Source organism: Mirounga leonina, unplaced genomic scaffold (assembly GCF_011800145.1).
Source record: "Mirounga leonina isolate KUSES-001 unplaced genomic scaffold, KU_Mleo_1.0 Mir_173, whole genome shotgun sequence".
In the NCBI taxonomy this organism is placed as follows: Eukaryota; Metazoa; Chordata; class Mammalia; order Carnivora; family Phocidae; genus Mirounga; species Mirounga leonina.
Genome location: NW_023270447.1, coordinates 72919071 through 72939375, shown reverse-complemented (window position 1 = coordinate 72939375; position 20305 = coordinate 72919071). Strand labels below are relative to the sequence as shown.

The following is a 20305-nucleotide window of genomic DNA, read 5'->3' as shown; positions in this document are numbered from 1 at the left end:
GATCAACAACCTGGGGCATTAGCCACCTGGTGTTCCAAGCGCAGCAGTGAAGAGATTTTGGAGTCTTGAAAGATTTTGAAGCAGGGCAAGTTCTCAGAGCCGTGATTTAGGGAGACTAACATGGGGACCTAGGTGGAACAAAATGGAGGGGAAGGGATGAGGGGCAGGAGCAGAAGCCAAGAGGGTGGTGCCTTAGACCAGAGGGGCAGAAACAGAAACATGAAGAGGGGAGAGAAGGAAGAATCAGAAGTTAAGGATTAAATCTTTACTTCTCCGAGAACCTTAATCTTGGCTATAAGGATGAAGTTGGGAGGGGAGTCTAGATCCATACAAAACATGTTTTATTTTAGGTATTGGGTCTTCTGGGAAGAGCTGTAGGGCTGAAACTTAGGGTGGAAGTCAAACCAGACCAAATGGACTGTCCTCTCAGCTGAAAGAACAAGAGTTCTGGTCCTCTTCTACTGCTTGTAGTGCTGACCCCAGAGAACTGGCCTCAGCTCTTAGAACCTCATTTTTCTCATTTGCCAACGATCATGAGGTTGTGTAAGGAACAAATGAGCTCATGGACATGGGTGGATGTGTTTTTGTAGTTAACAAAGTAAAGGGTTTTACAAAATAGTTGATAATAATCATTCTTATAATTACATTAAGCCATGTGAATGAGTAAGATCTTGGAAGAAGACAGCAGAGAGATCAAAGATCCAGGGTTAAAACTTGGAGAAATTTCACAGAATATCATCCAAAAGAGGAGTCCATGATGGAGGCAGAGGTAAACTTGGAGAGGTAAGAGACCCTGAAGATGGGGAGTACTTTGGGGTGGGGTCCACATCGTAGGAGAAATTCGGTTGGTAAATACTCATCAAAAGTGTCCGTCTAGGGTTCAGGTATGATTGAATGACTTTCAGAGTCAGAATCAACATGAAATGGAGAAAATGCCCTTCTGCAGAGGTCCCTGCTCTGATCTCAGAAATCCCCCAACACAATCAAGTCACCTCAGGGAACACCTGAAATCCTGAACTGTTTGTATCCATCCTGAAGAAGGAGTGTGTTAACAAGAGAGCACAGTCAACTTGATGCTTTTTTTTTCCCATCTCCAGCACCTCACCCCAGTCCACAACCTCATCTTCTTTCTTAGCTGGTCTCCTTTGCTTCTCTTGCCCACCCGCCCCCCTCTTAGTTTCCCCTCCCACCAACTCCATTCTCCATTTTGCTCTAAAATAAGACTCTGCTCATGTCACTCCCTTGCTCAGATCCCTTCCCTAACTCCCCACTGCCTCGGGATAGAGGCTGTACTCCTTAGACACACGAGGCCCTGCATCATGGTCTGACTCTCCCTCTCGAGCGTTCTCCACTCACTCCCACGGGCACCCTCTGCTCAAATCACACCTTGGCAGTTTTCCGCAACAACCCTAGGTTCTCATCGCTCTCTGTCATCGCAAGGGATGCATCTCCTAGATGCCCTGCCCTCTTAGACTTACCTTGGAAAGCCTTTCCCAAGCCCCAGGCTCAGCCAGATGCCCCTGCGTGGTTGTTGATGGTCTGATTTCTCACCTTTCTCTGACGGGGACCCCTTTGAGAGCAGGGAAGATCATTATCTCCACAGTCCCTGCCCCACCAGATCTTCCCCAACCAACCCTGGTTTCAAGTAGTCTCTGGTTGTCAGTCCACTGGTCCGGATTTGGAACCTCCCAGATACATACCCACAGTACCCGGACCAGGGGCGGAGAGAACCCGGTCTAGAGCGCTCTAGCCCGAGCGCGCCACTTGCACTTCCCGGGGCGGCCGCCAGGGGCCGCCGGGCTCTTTGTTTTCCTTTCTGGCCCGGGGTCGGGGCCGGAGGCCTGCAGAGCGCATGCTCTGGGGCAGTTCGCGGCCGGGCCGGCGAGCAGAGGAGTTGCTTGTGGCGGACCTGCAGCGAGGTAGGTCGCGCCCGTCACGGGCGGAGGGTCGGGGCGGAGGGTCGGGGCGGAGGGCGGCGCGCGGGGCGGCCACAGCCGGAGCCCTGGCGGGCCGGGGCCGTTGCCCGCGCGCTCGTGTCGGCGGCGGCGGCCCCACGTGAAGCCGGGCGGCAGGAAGGCGCGGGTGCGGGCGCGCGGGTCCCCGGCCCCGCGGGGCGCCCTGGCGCCGGCCTGGCCCCGCCTGGCTCGAGCGAGGGCCGCGCGGCCCCACTGCCGCCGCGCCTCTGTCGTCCGGCCCGCGGCGCCCGCGCGGGCGGGAGATTCAAACGGCCCGAGCGCGGCCGGCCGTGAGCGCGCGGCCGCGGTGACCCCGCCGGGCGCAGAGCGGCGCGCCTCGCGGCCCGGGACCGGCCGCCGCGGCCGGGGCTGCGCTTCCCGAGCGGGGAAAGTGGTTGTGCCCAGCGTCCGTCCGGAGGGTGCGTTTGACAGAGCCCGGGGAGGGATCCTGCCCGGCGAGAGTGCGTGCCTTAGGAGCGCGAGGCTAGGCTGGTGAGGGTCTTCTGCAGGCAAAGAAGTCTCAGCGTCAACAGGCACCAGGACGAAGACTGTTGACTCTTGGAGAGGTGTGCTGTGAACCCCGCATCAGCTCCTCTGTCAACCGATTATTTACTGCCTGTCTACTCCGTGCTGCGCTGGCCCGGCTGGGGAACAATGGTGAGAAGGGCCCCGCGTGGCCTTTACAGAGCCCCCGGTCTCCTTGGGGAGACCCATCTGGGGGCCTCAGTTATTGGTCCAGTGTGTCACCGAAGTGTGTCCGTGAAACCATTCATTCGTCAGATAGTAATGGAGGTGCTCCAGCCAAGTGGGACTTGTGTGTCCTAGCGGAAGTTGACTGTGTTGGGTGGTATGGGAACGCGTGAGGGGGTCACCCAACCCTGCCCAGGAGGGTCAGGATGGCCTTCCAGGTGAGGTGACTCTTGAACGGGGTTTTGACCGGACGGTGGAGTTATTCAGCTGCCTGGGGTGGAGGGGTTAGTGCCAGCCAGGCAGGGGCATGCAAAGGCACGAAGGTGTAGGTGAGTGTTGGGGTTAGGAATACCACAGATGTTGAAGTCTGGAGTAAAAGAAGGGAGTAACAAGATAATACAGCAAGGGCTGGGTCTTGAAAGGTCTGGAGTGCAAGACCAAGAAACACTGGGTGGTGGTGGAGGAGGCAGGGACGGTGTCACCCAAGAAGGGCATCAGAGCGGAGTCTGGAAAGATGAATTCAGAGTTCACCTTGCTCTTGTTGCAAAGACATCCCAAGAGCAGGAATCCTGTTCAGCTTTGCAACTTACTAGTTGGGTGCCCTTGGGCCACCCACCCCGTGTCCCTGGGTGTTAGTTTCTTTATCTGTAAAATGAAGGTAAGAGGTATGTTGTGAGAATTACTAATATCCTGTATTTTTCATAAAGCAGTGATTCTAACATCCGGTGGAAGCTGAGGTGCTTTTCCCCCAGGCATAACTCTGTATACAAGGGGGCGCCTCTGGCGAGGAACTCCTGGGGTGAAGTATACCAGCGCTGTGCCTGGCACAGAGCAGGAGCTCAGCAAGTGTTTGCTGACACGAGACCCTCTCCTCCCTTTCCTCCCGGGGACCTTAACTCACAAAGAGATTCTTAAGCCTCTGAGACTGGCAGGCAAGTGTCTGCCTCCTGATGTTGGCGAGGTGGGGGTGGTGGCCAGGACAGCTGCTGTGGTCAGAGAGGGCCCTGTCTGTCTTTGCAGAAACGAGGCTGTGGAGAGGTCATAGGAGGTCACAACAGGAACACTAGGCCCCTGGTAGACTGTCTAGTCTGGTGTGCCTTCATTCACTACATGAGGAAACTGGAGGCCAGGGAGAAGAGGGGAGGAAGGGTGGGGTTGCCCTGGCCCTCATGGGGAGTGCTCAGGAGACCTGGGATCTAATCCCACCTTTGTGGCCTGGGGCACCTTTCCTGAGCCTCAGCTTTCTTATCTGTAAAACCAGGGTGATCACACCTAGCATCATAGGTGGCTCTTAGTGGAAGTTGACTCTCTGAGTTCTACTTATTTTTGACTATGTCTCACTCTTCTCCCAGACTGTAAGCTGCTGAGGATGGAAGCTGTGTTTGTCTGTTAGGGAGTGAGGGGTGGGGATAAAAGATTGCTACTTATTTCTAGTCCAGATACTTAGTGTGTGGTTAAGAAAACACACCCAGAGCAGTTAGAGGAGTCTGTACAAAGGACTGATTTGTGCAGTCGAGGATAGGCAGGTGGGTAATGGGTGCAGGGCTCCACCTTTTATTCATTTATTTATTTTTAGCTTCTTTCTTTCTTTTTTTTTTTCTTTCTTTTTTTTTTTTAAGATTTTATTTATTTATTTGAGACAGAGAGAATGAGAGACAGAGAGCATGAGAGGGAGGAGGGTCAGAGGGAGAAGCAGACTCCCTGTCGAGCAGGGGGAGCCCGATGCGGGACTCGATCCCGGGACTCCAGGATCATGACCTGAGCCGAAGGCAGTCGCCCAACCAACTGAGCCACCCAGGCGCCCAGCTTCTTTCTTTCTTTAAGTAATCTCCATACCCACTGTGGGGCTCGAACTCATGACCCTGAGATCAAGAGTCACATGCTCTTTTGCGTGAGCCAGCCAGGTGCCCCCAGGGCTCCACCTTTTAGGAGGTGCCCTCATCCCCTGCCCTGCCTCTGGGATTGCTCACAACAGCATTCTGCAGTACCTAGAGTCTTCCATCTGAGAGGCAAATACTCTGAGGCTCACAGAGAACTCAGGTTTGTCCTTCCCCATGTCCTTCAGTGGCTCCCACACCCACCTGGCCCACCCACTTAGACCCAAGCTGCCTCAGTGTCTCCTCTCTGGTTTCACCATCCTCTTCCACTCAGCTGGCTTCTGCCCTCAAGTATGTTTGGCCAAGCTCATGGGGGATTCTGGGGAGGCCTGCCTGGGCTGCCTCCACCTCTGCCTGGATCATGGCTGCCTTTGGCCAACCTGGTTTTTGTTTTTAAGTCAGTCAGGTATACCTGGTTTCTATTCCTGACTCTTTTTTACTGGCTGTATTCTCTGAGCCTCAGGCCCGTCAGTTGAATTAGGAGTGATAGTGCTGCTTCAGCTTGTTGTGAGAAGTAAAAGGCTGTTGGCATACAGAAGATAGGAGTGGCTAGTGCCCGAGAGTGGCTCGTAGTTTAAGGAGTAGGTAGGTATGGTGGACAGACATGTAAAACAGAGTAGTTATGATCCAGAAGATCCCAGTTTCTCTGGGAGGGAATGGTTAGTTTAGGATGAGGGGAGGGACCAGGAAGGTTTACCAATGGAGGTGACTTTGGGATTGAGTAGACATTCTTCCAGTAGGATAAGGGATGGGAAGGTATAGAGATGCAAATGGTCTGGAGAGAACTGTAAGCAATCTAAGATTGTGTAGGAAGCAAAAGGAGGATGTGACAGAGAAGGGATGAGGCCAAAGTTATGTCAGTACCAGACTCTGGAGGCCTTTCGCACCAGGCTAAGAAATGTGGGCTTTGTCTTCCAGGCAGAAGGAACCACAGGGGAGTCTGAGCAAGGAAGCCGCTTGTTTCAGGTTTGAGGTTTAGAAAGATCATGGTTGACTTACGGAATGACATGGGGTGGGGATCAGGAGGACCAGAGCCAAGTGGCTGTCTTTTCTTGGTGAGAGGGTATGAGAGACAGTTCCCAGGCAGGCTGAGAGACTGGGGAGCTTGGGGAGGAAGTTGGCAAGGGCACCAGCTTTGGAGTCTGACCAGCTTGGTTGAGACCTTCACTCCCTTTTCCAGTCCTGGGTGAGGGACTTTACCTTTCTGAGCCTCAGCTTCCTCACCTGTAAAGTAGGACCAGTGTGCCTAGCTTGCAGTGAGATGCCCCGCAATGTTCACCAAAACGCAGGTGGCTAAGATGTTCACTGGGTTCCAGCCCACAGTAACACATGTTTTTGTTAGCACCCTGTGATACCAATCACCTCATGTTTATTTTTCCGTCTCCACTCCAGGCCTTGACTACAGGTCAGCCTAGCATCAGCACCAGTATGGTGACATAATTCTCTTCCCTTTGTTTTCACTTAACTTCTTGTTGTGAGCACTTTTCCATGCTACGACACGGTCTCCCTCTCTGCCACAGCTAACCTCTACAGGTCGTTCTGATGAACTGACGGGAGATTTACCTTTGGCAGGACAGGGCCTTGGCCAGAGATACAAGCTGCCTACCTGAAACAAGGATACCTGTTCTATCCCACACCCCTTAACCCACCCAGTTCTGCATACTTAACATCCCCTCTCGTTGGCTCCCAACGACTTCAGACTTAAGGAAAACATTGTGTAAAATGGGGCTCTTGGGTCTCTCCTCAAGCGTTTGTCCCCCAGCGTTCTCCCACCTCACTAAATAGAAGTCTACCATCCTAGTCATTTTTTTTAGATATTTTATTTTTAAGTAATCTCTATACCCAATGTGGGGCTTGAACTCACAACCCTGAGATTAAAATTCACATGCTCCACCAACTGAGCTAGCCAGGTGCTCCAGTCCATCCTCCTAGTCATTTAAGCCAACGCCTGAGAATCGATGTGTTTGGCCAAGCATAGGGGGATCCTGGGGAGGCCTGCCCGGAATCCCCTAGATTTTTTTTAGGATGAAGAAAGTCATTCTGGATCCCTCCCTCTCCCTAACTCCACACATCTAATCCATGAATTGAATCTGTCTCCTAAATTGATCTGTTTTGTGTCCTTTTTCTCTTTTACCTCAGACAGACCCAATCAAGTCACCATCTTCTCTTATTTGGATGCCTGCAATGGCCTCCTCTTCCAGTCCATCCCAGTTTCTTTACAGTAGCCAGAACAACTGTTTAAGAATGTAAATCTGGGGGCACCTGGGTGGCTCAGTCGTTGGGTGTCTGCCTTCAGTTCAGGTCATGATCCCAAGGTCCTGGGATCGAGCCCCGCCTGGGGCTCCCTGCTCAGCAGGGAGCCTGCTTCTCCCTCTCCCACACCCCCTGCTTGTGTTCCCTCTTTCACTGTGTCTCTCTCTGTCAAAATAAATAAAATCTTAAAAAAAAAAAAAAGAATATAAATCTGATGAAGACTTTCTTAAAAGTTTTCCATTTTCCCTAGAAGGCCTTGCATGATCCAGCCCCTGCTCACCTCGTGCCATCTGACCAGTTCTCCAGCTGCAGCCGCGCTGGCCTCTCCTGGTTCCCAAACTTACCACACTGTGTCCCAGGCCACTTTTGTCCTGGTCTTGCCCTGCTGGCTTTCTCTCATATTTCAGGTCCCAGCTTAAAGGTCACCTCCCTGACCACTCTCTTCCCTACCCCAAGTTATTTTCTTTTTCTTTTTTTTGGTGTGATAAAATATACATAAAATTTACCATTTTCACCATTTTTTTCCATTTTAACCATGTTTAAGCGTACAGCTCAGTGTCGTTAAGCACACACACATTGTTGTGCACCCCCAAGTTCTCTCTTATGTCACCTTGCTGATCTTTCACTCAGCACCATCCGTAATGTTTCTTTGCTGCTACAATGTAAGCTCCATGAGAACAAGGAGAGGGTTAGTCTCCTCTTTCCTTGCTACACCCGGCCCAACGCCAAGCACTGTAAATAGGCACTCAATAAATATTTGTGGGACAGATGAATAAATGCTGCCATGTATTGAGTACTTACTGTGTGCTTGGCACTGCAAAGTCCATTACAAACATTTCATTCAGGGTTTTTTGTTTGTTTTAAGATTTTATTTATTTATTTGACAGAGAGATAGTGAGAGAGGGAACACAAGCAGGGGGAGTGGGAGAGGGAGAAGCAGGCTTCCCGCCGAGCAGAGAGTCCGATGCGGGACTCGATCCCAGGACCCTGGGATCAGGACCTGAGGCGAAGGCAGACGCTTAACGACTGAGCCACCCAGGTGCGCCCATTTCATTCCGTTTTGACAGCAGCCCTGAGAAGTACCATAGCATTCCCCTTTACAGAAGAGGCTACAGTGCAGAGAGGTCAAGGCTGCTGGCCAACCAGGGTCACAAAAGCTGGGGTGAGCAAGCCACAGCTCTAGCAGATGAATCCAGTTCCCTCTCATCCCAGAGAATGTGCATCTTTAGCATGGCAAGAGGGGTCTCAAAGAGGTGGGTTGGAGAGGAGGAGTCCCACTCCAAGAGAATAAAAGTTGGGTGACGTTCAGAACGGCCACCTCATCAGAGTCAGAACTGGGCCAGTCACAACCTGTAGAAGCTCAGCCTACACAGGCGTGGAGGATTCTGAACCTTTGGCTACTTCCTTATCTTCAGTTCTTTGTTCTCCCCCAGGATAGTTAGCAGAAATGTGCTCAGAAAATCAGAGGCCTTTGGCCTTGTGTTCATTACCAGGCAGTGGGGAGCTGGAGAGGCTGATGCTCTAGAACCTGCTGGAAGGAGATGGGGAGGAGGTGCCGGTTAAGCCCACAGCTGAGCCTGAGAAGGGCTCTTGGAGTTCTTACTCCATTTATAGTCTTGGGTAGAGTCTCATCCCTTAGCTCCAAAATGGAGGAGAGCTGGGTTAGATTAGATTAGAGCTGTGCTCAAGCATTGCCTGGGGTAGGCTCTAGAATGTATAGTTTACAGCATTAGCTCATTTAATCCTACATAACAAAGATGTAGGTACAATTATTATCCCTGTTTTACTGAGGAAGAAACTGACTCATGACGAGGTTACGTAATTCTGCCCAAGGTCAAGCAGCTAGAAAGTAGCTGAGCCCAGATTCTGGCCCTGAGGCTCTCCACGGGCACAGGCTATCCCACTTCTACATCAGGGTAGCTCTCAAGGGCCCTGACCCCTGCCAGCCATTCCAGAACGTGTGCAGTCCGGATGGGAGAGCCCCAGGCTTAGGCAGTTTCACAACCTTAAAGACCAGGGCTCAATAAAGATTTATTTCCGGGGCTGGGTATGTGGAGGAAGAAGGCTTTGGACACAGTTTGGGCTGGATTGGAATTGAGAGAGCTGGGGAGAATGTCTCTGTTCCCAGCAGCCTTGAGGAAGACAGGGAGACCGTTGTGGGGCAGCAGCAACCGAATGAGGGAGCCGTTTGGGGCTGAAGCCCTCAGCTGTCCTGGATGGTGCTAGGTCCAAGAACCTTTCTTGTCACCCACAAGTGGATTCCTTTCCCCTATTTGTAACACCTGGTGAGTATATACAGTGTTTATTTATTAACTGGACTGTTTAGGAAAGCCCGTGTCTTCCTAGGAGTGGCACTTTTAGATCAGAGGGCACAGATGGTCTGGTTCGGTTTTCTATAATGAGAATAGCTTCTTTGGTTTTTTGTTTGGTTGGTTTTTCCTTTGCTCTGATAACAGTAGTGCTTTCCCAAAGTTATTAGTGGTTATCTCAGGGTTGAGGGGGAGCTGTGAGAGATACTTTACTTGATGTTGTTCTTCAAGGTTTTAATTTTTTATAATAAAATAAAAAATAGGGATGCTTGGCTGGCTCAGTCAGAAGAGCATGCAACTCTTGATCTCAAGGTCATGAGTTTGAGTTTCACAGGTGGAGAAATGACAAAAATATATAAATAAACCCTAAATAAATAAATAAAACATGTAAAGTTCTTTGTTAGATATCTTACATAATATAGGAAGGTACAAAAAAAAAATAAAAGTGTCCATAATCCCATTTTCCAGAGGTTACTAACCATTGTTAATAAATGTATTTCCTTCCACACAGTCTTCTACACCTATTTTTGCATGTGTATGCCTTTTTTTTATGGGATGATGGACTGTTTTTTCAAGCTGCTTGTATTATTTGGCAATGGTGAACATCTTCCTATTCAATAAACACATCTCTGAAAGCATCCTCTTAATGGCCTCATACTCTTCTATCCTGAATATACTGCATATTTTCTGGCCAGCCCCCTACCATGGAGCACATGGGTTGTTCTGTTTTTTTTAATATTAGGAAGAATACAGTAGAGAATATTTATGGAACCTAATCTTTGGGTGTACCCATTATTCTGTTCTTGTTCTCCTCAGATAAATTCTGAGAAGTGGAATTGCCGGAATTCCTCTTACCATTTTTAGGGGTTTTGGTAAATGTTGCCTAGTTAGAGCAGGAAAGTGATTGCCATTTCTTTTATTTTTTATTTTTTAAAGATTTTATTTATTTATTTGAGAGAGAGAATGAGATAGAGAGCATGAGAAGGGGGAGGGTCAGAGGGTGAAGCAGACTCCCTGCAGAACAGGGAGCCCGGTGCGGGACTCAGTCCCGGGACTCCGGGATCATGACCTGAGCCAAAGGCAGTGGCTTAACCAACTGAGCCACCCAGGCGCCCCAAGTGATAGCCATTTCTGAAACGGAATATTTGCCTCGGTTTTTCAGGAAAGGAAGATGCCACCCAAACGTATAGCTAAGAGAAGGTCACCCCCAGAAGATGCTCTCCCCAAAAGCAAGAAGGTGAAGGGTAAGTTGGCGTTGGCCTCTATCTCTGAATGGGGGCCCTCTTGGAGCCCCCAGAATCTAGGACTGGGCTCCTGCCTCCCTGACATCTGAAGCTGAGGGGCCTGGAAGCCCAGGAGCTCCACCCAGATGCAGGGTCTCCACCCAGATGCAGGGTCTCTTGTAGCTTACTGAATCCCACCCTCTGTAAGTCATAAAGGAGGAGACTTGTCTACAAGCACTCAGGCAGTACTGGCAAAAAAACAAACAAACAAACAAAAACCAAGACCCTAGCTAGGACTTTGCTCCAGGCAGTAATGTATTATGGCTAGGACCACTGACTTCCAGAAGTGGGTTCAAGTCCAGGCTCTGCCACTTTCTAGCCGTGTAACTTTCGGCACGTGACTTAACGTCGCTGAGCTTGAATTTACCCCATTAATGAAACAGAGGCAAGAACAGCACCAATCTCGCTGGGCTGTTAAGAGGAAAATGAGATCTGTCCTGGTAGCATTTGAAGGAGGTAGCTGTGCTTTGCTCTTTCCTGGGACCCTGGAGGGAGACGGGAAGGAGAGAAATCCACCCCCAATCTGGGAGGGAATAGTGTGGACCGATGCTCAGATAGTGTCTGTCTTTTGCAGACCGTCGTAACCAGGCAGTGAGGGCTGTTGCCTCCCATCGCGTTCCAGGTGCCCAGAGGCCGAGCCCTCCTGACCAGAAAACCCGACCAGGTGGCTCCCTGCCCAGGGCACCCTCTGCGCAGCCGTAGCGCCCCGGCAGCCGTGGCCACACCCCCGGGGGGAGGAGCTGGACACCATTGGCTGTCCGGGGCCATGGGCAGCCACCATTGGCCAGCAGATGGCCCTGTGCCTTCCACTGGTTGGCTTGTACTTTTCTACAAATGCCTGTCTTCTGTCTTAACTCCTGCCCCTTCCTCTTCAGGGGCGGGTCAGCTGCGGAAGGGTTCCGTGGGAATATGTGTAGGAGTGAAGTCGCAGCCTGAGGGTGGAGGCTAGGGACAGTGCTCTGACCCATGTAGGTTCCTTTGGTTTCAGTGCAAACTTTACTGTTTATTAGCTTCGTGACCCTGGGAGGGTTACTTAACCTCTCTGAGCCTCTGTTTCCTTTCCTGTAAAACAGGAGCCTAAATACGGAAGGTCTGTAGTATAATTTAGGGGACTACAAAGCAATTTAACATTTGTAGAATAAGCAGCCAGTAAAGGGTGGACATTATCTGCGTCCTCACTGTTGGCAACATGACTCCTGACAACTCAGAGCTATTCAGGAAAATCATCTGTATCCTCACTGTTCTCTTCCCCTCCCCACCAAGATTCGTTTCACAATGTTGATTGTCCCTCATATTAATAACGTGCTCAGTTTTTTGTGTTTTTTTTAAGATTTTATTTATTTATTTGAGAGAGAACACATGAGAGGGGATAGGGTCAGAGGGCAAAGCAGACTCCCCACCGAGCAGGGAGCCCGATGCGGGACTCGATCCAGGGACTCCAGGATCATGACCTGAGCCAAAGGCAGTCGCTTAACCAACTGAGCCACCGAGGCGCCCCACGTGCTCAGGTTTTAATTTTCACAAAAATCTTGTGACATAGTTATCTTTGCTATTCACATTTTACAGATGAGGAGACTTAGGCTTCCTAGAAAGATCCTATGACTGATCTGTGGCAGAGCAGGGGCTTGAACCCAGGTCTGTGTGGTCCCAGAGCCCATGCAGTGACCCCTCCTCTCTTCTGTCATCCTGCACACTCAAGGGCTGTCTTCTTCACCCCTCAGTCTCCCACAGGTCCCACAGCACAGAACCAGGCATGGTGCTAACACTGGGCCAGGGCGACGTGGGCCAGTTGGGGCTAGGCGAGAATGTGATGGAGAGGAAGAAGCCGGCCCTGGTGCCCATTCCAGAGGACATCGTGCAAGCCGAGGCTGGGGGCATGCATACTGTGTGTCTAAGCAAAAGCGGCCAGGTAGGTTGGGGTGGGTGGCACAGGACTGGACAGGGCCTAGGGTTGGGGGGCTTGGGGAAGGAGCTTTGAGCCACACACATCACTCTGTGGAGATGGAGCTGGTTAGCTGCACAGGGAGTGCAAGAATGGACTGAAGCCAGACCTTGCGCTAATGGGGGCATCTTGGGCACAGGTCTACTCCTTCGGCTGCAACGATGAGGGTGCCCTGGGAAGGGACACATCAGTGGAGGGCTCAGAGATGGTCCCCGGGAAAGTGGAACTGCAAGAGAAAGTGGTACAGGTGTCAGCAGGAGACAGTCATACAGCAGCCCTCACTGAGGATGGTCGCGTTTTCCTCTGGGGCTCCTTCCGGGTAAGACTGGGTCTGGAAGACCGCATGAGGGCTGGCTGGCTGGAAGAATTCACTGGTGAGACCCCAGTGATAATCCATCTCCACCTCCCAGTTGTACTTAATGGTGGGGAAATCAAGGCCCAGAGGCAGAGCTTGGGCCCAGACGCAGGTCTCTTCATCCAGGCCTGTCCACACCATGGGCTCCTTCCTTTTGAGTCCATATTATGAAGTGTGTTATCTTGGGAAAGGGGTGGGTCAAGGATGCCTTTGGGCTGAGACTGACTCAGGAAGCCTGCTCTCCTCACCCATCTCCCTGCCTTCAACCTCCCCGCTTCCCAGCCCTCTTCTACATCTGTCAGGGGTTTTGGGGTGCATGAGAAGGATTGTCACATCTCAGAATTTCTGAGGCAAGGGAGTTTAAACAGTAGAGTCAGCATTAAAATTGTCTTGGTACTTTGGTATTTATTTTGAAATGTCAAAAATAAAGGAATCTGATGAGGTGTGTCCTCATCATGGCTGTTTTTAAAGCTACTTATGGAGAATTTCAAGCACATAAAAGTAATCAGAAAAACATATTGAATACCCATTTACTCGCCTCCACAGTCATCAGCTTGTGGCCAAACTTGTTTCCTCTCTGCTCCCGTCCATTACCCTACTTCTTTGTTATTTTAATGCAAATCACAAGCCACATATGATTTCATTCATTAAGTGTTTCACTGTTTGTCCTGGCTCCTGCCCACCTCTTCATCCCCATCTGGCACCAGTCCCCTTCGCCATACGGCTCCATGGTTGCCGCAAGCCTGGATCTGGCTGGTCTGGGGCAGACAGGACTGGCCGGTAAGTGCCCTGCCCTGCCTTCCAGGACAATAACGGTGTGATTGGACTCTTGGAACCCATGAAGAAGAGCATGGTGCCCGTGCAAGTGCAGCTGACTATGCCCGTAGTGAAGGTGGCCTCAGGTGAGCCTGGGGGCACTCTAGGCAGGAGTTGGAGAAGCTCGTTCTGGGGCTATCCTAGTCTTGGGCCGTACAGACAAGCCCTGTATCCTCTGCCTTCCTCTCGCCCGCAGGAAATGACCACTTGGTGATGCTGACAGCTGATGGTGACCTCTACACTTTGGGCTGCGGGGAGCAGGGCCAGCTGGGCCGTGTGCCTGAATTATTTGCCAACCGTGGTGGCCGGCAGGGCCTTGGTAGGTGGCTTAGGTCACTCCGGCAGGGCAGAGCAACTTGGCAAGCCACCCCCTGGTGAAGGTCAGAAGCAGGAGGGATTCTCTGTGTGAGTTTAGGCTTGCATCAGCTAGGCCTGTGGTGATAGGTAAGAACTCTGACTCTAGAGCCAGACCACCCTGGATTTGAATCCTGCTTCTACTACCTATTGGCTGTGGGACCCTGGACGTATTTTTCTCATCTCTAAACTTACTTCATTGAGTTGTGGTTGAAGTGAAATGGAGTTAACATAGAAGAATGTTTGGCACATGGTAAGTTCCGTGTAAATGTTACCTTTTACAACTCTGGGAGTCTGAGTGAGGCACTTGTACTCTCTTGGCCTGTTTCTTCTTCTTTTTAATAGGGAAAAGGAAGAAAAATCCCTGCTTAGCTTTCCTCCAGGGGCTATAGTGATGGGAAAAAACACACAGGACAGAGAGAGAAGCTGTGTGTGTCTGCCACTGACCCTGGCCTCCTCTCTGCTACAGAACGACTCCTGGTCCCCAAGTGTGTGATGCTGAAATCCAGAGGGAGCCGGGGTCATGTGAGATTCCAGGACGCCTTTTGTGGTGCCTATTTCACCTTTGCCATCTCCTGCGAGGGCCATGTATATGGTTTCGGCCTCTCCAACTATCATCAGCTTGGTGAGTCCCAAGCCCAACATCTGGCATAGCCCAGAGTGACTTGGATCCAATCCTGGCTTCACCACTCATTTGTTGGGCACCCTTGTTGGGGTCTGCTAACCCCTCAGAGCCATAGTTCTGTTATCTGTAAACTGAGAATATCCTTACCTTGGTGTTTGTGGCGGGGGGAGGTGGCCTCATGTGTGAGAGGATGAAGAAGGACAGCTCCTTGGACAGCTTCACCGCTAAAACTCTATTCTGGCATTTTCCTCCCAGGAACCCCAGGCACAGAATCTTGCTTTGTACCCCAAAACTTGACATCCTTCAAGAACTCTACCAAGTCCTGGGTGGGCTTCTCTGGTGGCCAGCATCATACAGTCTGCATGGATTCGGAAGGTGGGACCTGTGGGTTGGGGGTGGAGTATTCCTTGGGCATAGCCTAGCCAGACTCCTGAGACCATGGTCCTTGGAACCTGGGCCTGCTCCATGGGTTGGGCCAGATGTGGGTCCATGAGGGCCATTCTCATCCCTCAGAGTCTTGGCACTCTTCCAAGTATGAGCTCAGTGGGGTCCTATGGGGGTTCTCCCAGACCTCCCCCAAAACTGGGACAGATGCTGCAGACCTGCTTCTCACCACCCTGGGAGTGGGCACCAGCTCCCTTGGATTTGGGAACTCATCTGACCTACCTGGAGCATGCCCTCTGCTACTCTTCATCTCCTCCCTCCTCCCACAGGAAAAGCGTACAGCCTGGGCCGGGCTGAGTATGGGCGGCTGGGCCTTGGGGAGGGCGCCGAGGAGAAAAGCATACCTACCCTCATCCCAAGGCTCCCTGCTGTCTCCTCAGTGGCTTGTGGGGCCTCCGTTGGGTATGCTGTGACCAAGGATGGTGAGTTGGGGCTGCCCACACTTGGTGTGGTTGGGTCTTGGGGGTCATGATTCTTACCAAACTGCTCGTCAGGCTGTGATGTCCATCATCAAATAGAGCTGAGATGCAGAGAGCACTGTTTGTGATGACATTGCTTTTCTCCTGTCAGAAGCTCTGGCTTTGATGAACACAAAATGAGTAAACGTATTATTTTAAGAAGGGTTATTTGTTTCGTAGCATAGAAAAATAGTAAAGAGAGACACATCACTGAGGCCCAGACAGGCAGTAGGACTTGAATCCAGGTCTCCAGAGTCTTTTTTTTTTTTTAAGATTTTATTTATTTACTTGACAGAGACAGCAAGCGAGGGAACACAAGCAGGGGGAGTGGGAGAGGGAAAAGCAGGCTTCCCGCCGAGCAGGGAGCCCAATGCGGGGCTTGATCCCAGGACCCTGGGATCATGACCTGAGCCAAAGCAGACGCTTAACAACTGAGCCACCCAGGCACCCCCAGGTCTCCAGAGTCTTAGCTCAGTCTTCTCTTTACACTTCCCACCAAGGTGACCCCTTTTATTTACAACCTAGTATGTGCCAGCTTCCCAGGGAGCTGTACTTAGACTTTTATTAGGAGAAAGAAAGCTTAGTCACTGGGGTTCCAGCAGGCACAGCAGAGGAGGCTCTGAACCAGGTGGTCACCAAAGCCTGAGTGGGTGAGATCGATAGCCATGGACACCTTGAGAAGTCTGGAGCTGATGGAAGCACTTGACTGAAATTATCTGGGAAGAGTTACTGGGAAAGTAGAGCTTGTACTACACCTTAAAGGTTCAGTCTTTTATGATAAGCAATGAAGGGCATCCCAGGCACAGGAACATCTAGAGCAGTCTCAAAGGTCTCGAAGGTCCTTGGAATGGAGGGTGGTGTAGGGTTTTGGGGAGTGGCCAGTCATGTAGAGCCTTGAATGCCATGCCTAGGAGTAGAGAGAAGTCTTTGGCAATGTATAAGGGGTGTGGTCTCTGGTTGACAAAACTATTTTTTTAATCCATCATCTCCTTGGCTTCTCCCAGCTTCCCTGAACTCCCAGAGGCTGGGACATTGCTAGGCTGCTACAGGCCAAAGCCAGAATTCACCCTCATGTTCTAGGCTTCTCACGGTTTAGAAAGGTGGGGCTAGGGATCCTGGAGACAGCTGTCCCCATTTCTCTCCCCTGTAGGTCGTGTTTTCGCCTGGGGCATGGGTACCAACTACCAGCTGGGCACAGGGCAGGAGGAGGATGCCTGGAGCCCGGTGGAGATGACAGGCAAACAGCTGGAGAACCGTGTGGTCTTATCGGTGTCCAGTGGGGGCCAGCACACAGTCTTACTAGTCAAGGACAAGGAACAGAGCTGATGAAGCCTCTGCGGGCCTGGCTCCTGGCCCTGCCACCCTCCCTCCTGGAACTGGGAAGCTATGACAACTACAGATTCCAGCAGGCCTCCCCCAGCCCCGAATACTCTGTCATCTCCTGCCTTTTTCCTATCAGCAGAACAGAATCCTTTTCCTCTTTTCTGTCCTCCTTTCCTGAATCATCCTGCAACCTACAAGATGAAGGGGAGTGGGGGGAAATGGAAGAGGGGAGGGGGTTTTGGCAGCCGGAACATTGCTCACCCCAGAGCTATGTGGTTAGACCTTTCCCCCTCATCCCTACCTCCATGGTCCTGGCTGACCCTGGTTTTGCCTGCCAAAAACCAAAAATTCCTCCCCTGGGGATTTGGTGCCCACATTCTGAAAAGTTGGGGATCCTCAAGCCCTACTCTAGCCATGTGCCACTCTCTGTCCTTCACAATCCACAGGCAGACAAATGGTATGGTGGTCAGACCCAGCTGTCATGGACCTATGCCTGGGGGAAACCGGAGATGGGGCAGGGCTGCCCAGCCATGGGCAACCCCAAGCCAAATATTTGGCCCTCAACAGATGTCCATGGGGAAGAATAAACAATGATCCTCCACTTGATCAAGAAAAAAGCCAATCAGCCTTTCTCCCAGAAGCACAAAGCATTCTGCCCTTCAGGCATTGCCTGAGTATCCTGCCCATCCGACCTGCCTTACCTGTAGCCAAGGGCCTGACGTCTGGAAAGGAAGCTACATCTGCAGGGCAGGACATGGAGGGAGTGGGGAAGGAGAGTTTTATAAACAAACTTATAGCAATATTGAGAGTGAAGGGAGGGAGGGGAGGGGGGTCAGAAGGGCAGAGGCTGGTGCCCAGAAAGGGAAGCAGCAGCTTGTACAGTGGCTGAGAAAATAGAAAACAGTTTTGATTTTTTTTAAATATAAAGTATTTTGGAGGGGAGAGTGAAATCTTTTAACACTTTGAATAAATTTAGAGTTTTATAAAACAGGTCACTTGTTTTCTACATACTCCCTGCTTTTTTAAGGGAGCACCTGTCGTGTTGGCAAGAGCAGAATAAACCCATACCTATGCACCTGGTCAAGGCTAGGACTTAAGTGATGTCGCGATGTCCTGGTATGTGCCAGTCAGCTGTTGATGTAACTGTTTCATACAAATCAAAAAAGAGAAAAAGAGTTATTGATTTTTGCTTAGGTATTTATGTTTCAGGAATCAGTGGATTTAAAAAAAAAAAAAAACTATGCTGCATAATGTGAGACATGGAATGGATCTTTTAATATCCTAATCCCAAACCAAGATTTGAGTACAGTACATATCTACAAATACACTAAGCTTGCTGTTATATCATTCTCAGCAGCTGATGTAATTGATTAAACATGGTTAACTGCATAATAACTCTTAAGACTACTTACTACGAGTATTAATGTAGATCTTCCCAGGCACTTGAGCAACCAAATCATACAGCTGACCTGTCTACGATGGTGGTCGCTAGCTACATGTGGCTATTTACATTTAAATAAATTACAACTTGTAAAAATTTAAAATTAATTTCCTTGGTTGCACTAGCCACATTTCAAGTCCTCAGTAGTCCTGTATGGCTGGTGCCTGTGGTATTGGGCTATGCAAACATAGAACGTTTCTATAATTGCAGGAAGTTACAGTGGACAGTGCTGATCTAGAAGGTCTTTACATGTATAACAGGAAGTTTTTATTATCACCAAAAGGATTCGTCTTGGATGTCCGTGACTTGGAAAAATGAATATGACGTAAAAGAACTTCAAATGTATTCTGTGATTTTTTCCCCCCTTAAGTTTTAGTTTTGATACAGGCAATATACTGACTGGAAATTGACTTCTTAGAAGGGACACCACACTTTTGATTCTAATATTTTCTTTGTAAAGAAGCACTTGTGTGTGTGCTGCTCCTCCTCACTCCCCCCAGAAAAGTCCATTTGGTTTAGACTTACTGGAGTTTTCCGTTCTGACAGGATAGCATGATGAAAATACCCTGTTCTTAATAACAGCTCTTCTGTATTGGGACTTAAAATGGGCCAGGCATTGTGCTGAACACTTTACATGCAATAATAGCTCTTTCAATCCTTACATCAGCCCTGCAAAAACTTGTCCCTCGGGAAACAGTCCCTGAGAGTTGTGACTTGCTTAAGGTCAAGAAGCTACCTACCAAATGCACAAACTAGGCTGGAATCTAAGTCAGCCTCTTGCTGAGCCGAGAACGTCAATTCCTTTTCCTTGTGTTGCACGTAAGTGTTATAAAGCTCTCTGTAGGTGCTTTACATATATGAGAACAGTGTCAGGCACATAATACTCTATAATATGCTCTTTGCTGTTACGACAATTGTACGTTTTTTTCTGTTCCCTATAGTTAATAATTGTCCTGTTTTTCACATGCATAGTTTTTTGGTGTTAGGTATTAATTTAGCGCCAAAATCTTAAAGTGTAAATTTCCTTTTGTTCAAACACATTGAGTACTCTGTTTTATCTTTTCCCCCATCCTCCTGCAACCTGGATTGATTACCCCAAAACAAATGTAATCATAGTACATAATGTGGCTCTGCTATAAATATTTACAAAGTTGTAATGTAAATGTTCAATATTGCTTTGACAGACATTATATTTTATTTATTTTTTTGCCTGCTGTGGGGTTTGAACTCACATCCCTCCCCCCTCCCCAAGATCAAGAGTGTCACGCTCTATTGACTGAGCCAGCCAGGTGCTCCTGCTTTGCGAGAAATTATAGTCAGAAGATATAGTCGAAGATGGAGAAGTGTGTATGTATGAATGAAGGACAGTCTCTAAATGAGAAAGTACATTATTTAGAAATGTGCAGATTATAGGGAGATACAGAAACTTGCCTCAAGGGACTGAGAATTGGGGGTAGGGATAGGGTAAGGGACTGCTGTGTATTGTTTATTTCATAAAATCAACAAATATTTTCTCAGTGCCTACCTTATCCCAGACGTTGTTGTAGGAATTTGATTAGAAACAAAACACAAGAATCCCTGTCTCATGAAGCTTGCATTCTAAATTAAAAGCAAACATTTAAAAATCTTCCACCTGTAGAAAGTAAAGAGCACTGCAGAGGGGCTGGCAAATAGTACCAAATAAACAGCTCTCTGCTATAATTTGAAGGCCTCCAAATACCGTGTTGGAGAATTTACTGGATGCCAGGCATTGGGCCAAGTACTTTCCCAACTTCTCATTTTCTCTTCACAACACCCTATGTGGTAAGCACTGCTGTTATCCATATTAGTCTCAGGTTAAGTAACTTGCCAAAATAATTAGTGAGAGGAGGCTGGGATTGATAGCCAAAGCGCCCAGCCACTACACTTGCTATTACAGTAAGTAGGATAAACCTGGAAATGTGGCAGCTAGTGGCTGGATCTCGTTTTCAGACTGGTAAGCGCTTGACTTGGGGGCCCAACGCCCTAAACTGAGGAGATGTATAAACTGGTAAAGAAGGGCCTTAGTGGCTTATCAGCCCAGAGGGAGCCCCAGAAGGGGATCCTCAAGCACTTGGGGTGAGCTTCACTGTTAGAGTTGATGATCACTTACAAAAAAGCTCCCCATTCTGAGAAATGGGCGCCAGAGTGAGGCTTTGGCC

The 20305-nt window shown here is 49.7% G+C and overlaps 1 protein-coding gene across 6 annotated transcripts; it reads left to right on the top strand.

Moving 5' to 3' along the window:
• The first annotated feature begins 1841 nt into the window (after positions 1-1841).
• On the top strand, positions 1842-19288 carry RCC1 (regulator of chromosome condensation 1). 6 transcript variants are annotated; one of them, XM_035019312.1, is made up of 11 exons: positions 1867-1919; positions 10247-10328; positions 10942-11031; positions 12089-12276; positions 12449-12628; positions 13470-13566; positions 13677-13799; positions 14304-14459; positions 14715-14834; positions 15173-15325; positions 16512-19288. In XM_035019312.1, exons 2-11 carry the CDS (start codon positions 10256-10258, stop codon positions 16685-16687), a joined length of 1356 nt encoding a protein of 451 aa, XP_034875203.1. In that variant the 5' UTR covers positions 1867-1919; positions 10247-10255; the 3' UTR covers positions 16688-19288. The 6 variants fall into 6 exon arrangements, with proteins under 6 accessions (XP_034875206.1, XP_034875203.1, XP_034875207.1 ...); XM_035019311.1 differs by lacking the exon at positions 1867-1919 and adding an exon at positions 2355-2612; XM_035019313.1 differs by lacking the exon at positions 1867-1919 and adding an exon at positions 7908-9060.
• The last annotated feature ends 1017 nt before the right edge of the window (positions 19289-20305 follow it).